Source organism: Mastomys coucha, unplaced genomic scaffold (assembly GCF_008632895.1).
Source record: "Mastomys coucha isolate ucsf_1 unplaced genomic scaffold, UCSF_Mcou_1 pScaffold22, whole genome shotgun sequence".
Classification (NCBI taxonomy): domain Eukaryota; kingdom Metazoa; phylum Chordata; class Mammalia; order Rodentia; family Muridae; genus Mastomys; species Mastomys coucha.
Window position 1 is genome coordinate 123,022,156 of NW_022196905.1, and position 6,665 is coordinate 123,028,820.

The 6,665-nt window shown below is 49.8% G+C and overlaps 1 protein-coding gene across 2 annotated transcripts in view; it reads left to right on the forward strand.

Annotated features, from left to right (window-relative positions):
* The window catches only part of Adgrd1 (adhesion G protein-coupled receptor D1), a 117,006-nt gene that overhangs the window by 82,818 nt on the left and 27,523 nt on the right, over positions 1-6,665 (forward strand). For both annotated transcript variants that reach the window (XM_031338066.1, XM_031338067.1), the window contains one exon: positions 960-1,083. In XM_031338066.1, coding sequence (XP_031193926.1) covers positions 960-1,083 — 124 coding nt within the window. The remainder of the gene's footprint in view (positions 1-959; positions 1,084-6,665) is intronic.

A 6,665-nucleotide genomic window follows, 5' to 3' on the forward strand; every position in this document is an offset into this window, starting at 1 on the left:
AGAAATCCCAGCAATCCCCAGAAATCCCAGCAATCCCAGCAATCCCCAGCAATCCCAGCAATCCCCAGCAATCCCAGCAATCCCAGCAATCCCCAGCAATCCCAGAAATCCCAGCAATCCCCAGTAATCCCAGTAATCCCAGCAATCTCCTTGCCTTTACTTGCTCACAGAACTGGGGTTGCAGGATCACACAGGACCATGCCCAGCTTCTTAACACTTGTTCCGGGAATCTAATACAGCTTTGCTGTAATTGTTGTACAGCAAGTAACATTAACAATTGGGCCACCTTTCCAGCCCCCAAAGGTTTTTAAATTACCATGTAGGGGTATTATATTTATTTATTTATATGTACCACATTCTATCATACTTGTATACACTGATTTTTAGCTCTGTTTGTCTTATTTATATCTTTTATATTATTTATTTATACCTTATATTTTATATATCTGTCCCCCAGACATGCACTGAAGCTCGATAATACATTTTCTCAGGATACTCAGGATTGCCTGAGTATCCAGCCTCCCAAGATAGACTTACAAACATTGCTTCCCAGACTGGGAGGGGTCCAAGAGCTTTCCCAGGGGACTAATCTAAGGTAGTGACTCTGCCTCTCTCTGTCCCAGAGAACTTTCTGTGGTCTCACCAGCACAGCACCCACCCACTTCCTAGGTTTTTTTTTTTTTTTTTTGGTTTTCAAGACAGGGTTTCTTTGTATAGCCCTGGCTGTCCTGAAATTCACTCTGTAGACCAGGCTGGCCTCAAACTCAGAAATCCTCCTGCCTCTGCCTCCCAAGGGCTGGGATTAAAGGCGTGTACCACCACCGCCCAGCTCACTTCCCAGTTTTAATACCTGAGGATGATTTACACCCTCCGTCAGAGTTAGCCAGTGAGTTGTTGTGCTTGGAGGACTGAGGAGTGCCATTGCTTCCACTGATCATGCCTGTTCATTGTGCCCTCAGCTCTGGGGAAGGCATCTGGTCCAGCCAGGGCTGTGCACTCACAGAAGGAAACCTCACGCATTCAGTGTGCCGCTGCACGCACCTCACCAACTTCGCCATCCTCATGCAAGTGGTCCCACTGAAGGTGAGTGCCACATGGACCCCACACGGTCCTCCATACAGATCAGAGCAGCCATCACCACCCTTGGCACAGATCTAGACTAGCTACAAAGTTACCTCATATCTGCAAGATGGCTGGACACATTGTTATATCTGGGAGATGGCTGAATGCATTGTTAAAAATCTTTGAAAGGCAAGCTGGGGCAGTCTGACATGAATTGGTTCACATAGAAACCTATATTGGTTAAGGGAACATAATGGGACCCAGATCATAAGCCTAGGACCATCAGTGGGAAGCTGTGAGCTGCCCTGGGAAGATGCTCTGGAGTTGCAGGACAAGCATACCAAGAGCCAGAAGAGAAGGTACCTTGGCTAGTGATGTTACCCTTGGAGGTAACTTCTTAGTGGACAGTTGAGCAAGTGAGCATCCAGGGTGCTGGCTAGGAACCCAAGTGTCACAAAGACCACTCAGAGGGAAGGCACAGGTACATCCCCAGTCTCACTGTGGGAGTCAGGAGTTCTCATGCCATTGGGGACACTTCAGATGACACCAGGGTAGAGCGTTTTCCTCTAGGTCCTCTACATGCTGGACCATTGAACTGAGAGATGTTCTGCTTTTCTTTGGTCTACCTGGGAGGGTCTGCTAAGGAGCGCAAAGGGGCCCATACTCTCCAGAGAGCAGCCACTCATGCCAGGCACTCATCTCAAGAGAGGTCCAATCTACAAAATCAAAAAGGGAAAAAAAAAATCAGAAGAAGGAAATCCAGACTCATTTATATCATAAATCTGTCACCAGTCAGTATTGGTGACACCAAATTTAGACAGCCTGTGGGTGTCTTCGTGGGAGAAAAATCACATCTATTCATTGCTAGGAAAGGTTGATTTGAAAATGGTTTAAAATTATCCCTGTTTAAAAGGAACAGTCTCATGAACATTAACAAAATTAAGGCAGATCTCACAAGTGAGGCCAAGCCCCGGGCACACTTACAGAATTCATAAGGTGATACAAATGACTGCATCTCCTGGACACCAAGGCACCTAAGTTCTCCCTTATGGTCTTTGAGTTTGTGGTTTGAGTCTCACCCCATTGTGTTCCCATCTCTTCTACTCTCTGAGAACTCTCTTGACCTTCTTCACTCCTGGCATCTTTCTTGGAGCTCACTGCTAGAGACTTCTGTCTTTCTGGTTGAGTGGATGAGGTCTTTCTGTGTCTCAATAGACAGTGAGGCACACCTGAGTAGTAACTTAAATTACTAGACCAATACTAGGAGGGATACCCCTGGCAGACCCCAGGATGATGCTTCAGAGGACCCCAAGATGATGTCCCAGGAGATGTCAGGATGATGCCCCAGGGAACCCCAAGATGCTAGGAGTGATGCTTAAGGATGATGTCCCAGAAGACCCTAGGAATGTGGTCTGAGGCTGGCCTTGGCCACTCAGCAGGTCCAATTCAAGTCTATGAATTTTAAATGTGAAAGATGTGGTGACCTAATCAGAATTTCATGCTCAGATAGCTTATCTGAAAGTCTCAATTTCTGGTTTTTTTTTGTTTTTGTTTTTGTTTTTTGTTTTTTAAAGTCAAACAGGGCAAGGGATACAGCTTAATGATTAAAGCACTTGCCTTGCATCCATGAGGACCAGAGTTTGGTTCCTAGAAACACACATAAACATTGTGTGGGTGCGGTGGCCCACCTGCAGTTCTAGCCTTGGAAGGTAGAGCTGGGAATTCCCAGAGCAAGCTGGCTAGCTAGACTAGCCATATGGGAGAGCTCTGGGTTTGATTGACAGGCCCTGCCTCAATGAATAAGACAGGAGGGGAGATGGAGGAAGATTTCTGACATCATTCTCATGCCTGTGCACCCATGTGCAAAGACAGGCACACAACATGTCTGTGAACAAATTAAGTTAATTAAACTCAATTAAAAAGCAGAAGACCTAGCCACACTGAGCTGAATTTGACCAGGAACAATATTGGAGGGACTAGAGATGACCCGGCCCCTGCAGGAAGAGGGGGTCATGGGCCCCAGCTCATTCCTGTCTCTATCATCTTCCCTGTCCTGAGAGTGGTAGATGTTCACCTTCAGTTTGTGCTTTTCATTCCTGTCTATGGAGGGAGGATGGCCTGACCATGCCAACAGGCTCAGATGAAGGAGGACTGAATGGTCTTTGGGCAGAGTGCTACCACATGCTCCTCGGAGTGGGAACCTCAGCTGGCCTCCTCCAGTCTTCCAAGCACTTCAGGGGCACTGAGTTTGTGGTCACTGACTCAGAGGGATCCATTCCTGAAGCCAATGCCACTTTTTTTTTTTTTTTGCATTTCTAAATCTGGCCATGGTGGGAAAGAAAAGATGCACCACAGCCTGGGTACACAATACTGTCCTGAAGCTGGTGTTGGGTGTGCGCGTGTGGGTTTCTGTTGTGGGACCCCTTTCCACTCAGGGCTATTACACCATCTCTAGTCTGGATTCAAGAGAGTGGCAGTTGGATGTGGCCCTGGGGGGGGGGCTGTACGTAGGCATGAAAGCAAGGGGTGATGAGGCTGGTAGAACCACTGTGTGAGCTGCTTTTGGGGGGCCCCAGGAGTGTGGCATAGCCAGAATGATATGGGTGCTTCCTAGGGTTGGAGGAGTCTGTGAGGCATGGGCACAGGCAAGCTCCTTCGACAGGACATTCAGCCTGGGCATGTCAAGCAACCTCCAGGTGATACTTGTGCCCCTGTCCTGGGCTGTGGGTCTATAGTACTCACCCGCTCCACCCAACTGCGTCAGCTGTCCGGACACACAGCGTTCCTCCCTGCTGTGTGCTGTGTGGGTCTGCTGAGCTTCTGCTCTGCCATCTGCAGCTGACATCAGGGCTGCTAGCTCCTGGAGGTCCACAACAGTCATCCGAAGGAGACTGAGTGGGGTACCATTCAGTCTGAGAGCCCCGGCTCTGCATCCTACCTTGAGTCCCTAACCCCAAGTATCTCAGCTGAGGGTTCTGTTTCTGAACCATTCTTCGTCCCTTAATCCCCAGCCCCTGAACTCCATGACTGGCACAGAATGAGCTCTGAGTGTGAGGACCTTAGGGATGTCCTGGTTGTGAAGGCTCATGTCAGATTGGGGTGGAAAGAGGAAGATGGGGGACAGGCCTAGCCACACTCTGGGAGTGACATTAAAACATCAGCATTGGGGGTGGCTCAGGTAATAAAACATTTTACCATGCAAGTGGGGACTAGAGCGTGAGTCCCTAGCCACCCAGAGAAAAACTGAATGGGCTTGGGGGATTCCTGGGTCAAGCTGGCTAGCTAGGCTAACCCAATTGGCTCCGGTTTCAGCAAGAAACCTTACCTCAGTAATAAAGGAGGGAATGGCTGAGGAAGATGTTGGATGCCATTGCTAGAGGCCTCAGGGCAGTCTCTTCTTCAGCATCTTCCTAATCCCTATCCTGTTCTCTCCCCTGTTGCCCCTCGCTTCAAGTTCATTCTCCCTTCTTCCCGTCTCCCATTGTCTCATTATCTCCCCGTGGCAGCCCCTCCTTGTTGGTCACTTCTGGGTAGATATCTTTTCCTCAGGTTCTGGGGAGGCTCCTGGGCCCTCTGGGCCATGGATGTTGAGCCTAGGCGATTACATCAGAAAGGATGTAAGTGCAAGCTGCTTCTAGGAAAGTCAGGGAGGGAAGGAGAGAGGAGGGACTCTGGGACAGAGCAGATAAAAGGCTACCAGAGGAGCCCCAGCCTAGGTCCTTACTCTGGGGTCCACCTTCTGACACCAGCTCCTTCAGCCAGACCCAGGATGCCACTGTTAAAACACAGACACCTACCATGCCTGTCTTATTCCAGACCCTCCAGTAAGAATCAGCTGCTCAGAAGCTGTGAAGGGCAGGAGCTCTCCACAGAGTAGGGGCTGTCTGCCTCCTCTGGGATCCTGTTACAGGAGGAGACTGCCTTCAGAATGAGGGTCTTGCTCCATGGGGTATGGGGTAGGCTTGATGACTAGGTGCAGGGACAGGTTAGATGAGACAGAGGATCGTCTCTGACTTACTACAGTATCCAACCCTACCCCCCTACCCCCCCAAAAAAATGAAGCAAAGAACTAAGGATGGCCAGCATGGGCAGGCAGCTCAGGCTCAAAGGTGGAAGTGTACCATATCCTGAGTTTTGGTCTCCTTATGGGCAGGGAGCCCCACAGGAGTCCAAGGACCAGCTGGAAGAGGCATAAAGAAAAGGAGGAATTCTTTTGTGGATTTTTGTAGGGATTATACACACAGGGCAGAGAGCAAACCAACCGCCCCCACCCCACCCCAGCCACCTCTCTCTCCATCAGTGGTTTCCATCACCACTGACAAGCCTTCCGAGCCTTCAGCAAGCACCTCTTTGTTCTCTGAACAAAGGGTGAAGATTACTCCTTTCTTACAAATGAATCAGTGCATCTTGGAGATTGCTCCAACTAGGTGCACACAGACCAGCCACATTCATGCGTCTCCTCGGGATTCTGACCTCCGTGGGGACCTACCTGCTTCAGTGGTAGTTGTCTCTCCTGCCACTTCAGACAAGGGTGAGATGCCACATACCCCTTCAACTCTCCTTTTGAGTGGTGTAGGTTAGTTAAATTCCCCCTGCTGGACCTGAAATCTAGAAAGTTCAATGTTAAAACCCATTCAGCTGTTTTCGAGCAACCCGGCCATGCCTCTGAGATGAGTTAGGGAACAAGGGGACCTTTGCCAGCAATTACGACTACCTCCAGTCAGGATCTGCCAGCGAGGGGAGAGGGTCCTTATCTCCTGCTGTCTGGTGTGACATGAAGGACTCAGTCCTGAGAACCTATGCCACACTAGCCCTGTATCTTTGGTCCTTGGATTTCCTACCTCCGTTCTAGCTTGGCTTTGTATCATAGGTTGATCTTAGTTCCCGACAGCCAGTACAGATGATGGGGAAAGAGCCTATTTTTTTTTTCCTCTGTGAACTACAGGTATCTCTTGGGAGAGTGGCTGCATCCTGATGGGTAGGCAGTTCCCACCAGAACCCAGGTCCTGGGCTCTGCCCTCTAGCCAGGCAGGTAGCTCCCTGTTATGATTGACAGCTTAGTCAATCCATCAGCCTTGAGAAGCCTCTTAGCTTTTGATGGAAGTCCTGAATTTTGTTCACTGTGAAGGACAGGTTTACCTCGTTTCCCTGGTAAGCCAGGTGGCTGATGGGAGACAGAGAGACTCCTGGATCCTGGTAGGAAGTGTTTGAGGCCCAGATTCCTTAGCGGACTTTCTTATGGGGTGACCTGAGCTACAGAAGGCCTAGTCCCGATGTCTAATTAACTCTACAAGGGGTCATGGAATCTCTATCCTCCCATAGTAGCTGGGATGCCCATGCCCACCTGTACCTGCATCGTGTATCCATCTCCACAGGACACAGAACACTGACAGCCTGGGTTTAGCCCCAGTAAGACCCCTGCCTGTGGTTAGCAAATGATATAGCTGATTTAGGTGAGGGATAGTGGCCAAGCTCGAGCTGCCCAGCGAACCATGACATTTCTCAAGGCCTGGGCTGTATCTGGGCTCTGTCCAGGGCCGGACTGCTGCATGAGGGGGAGCTCAACCTCCATCAGAGCTGGGACACTATCTCATGGAGCCAAA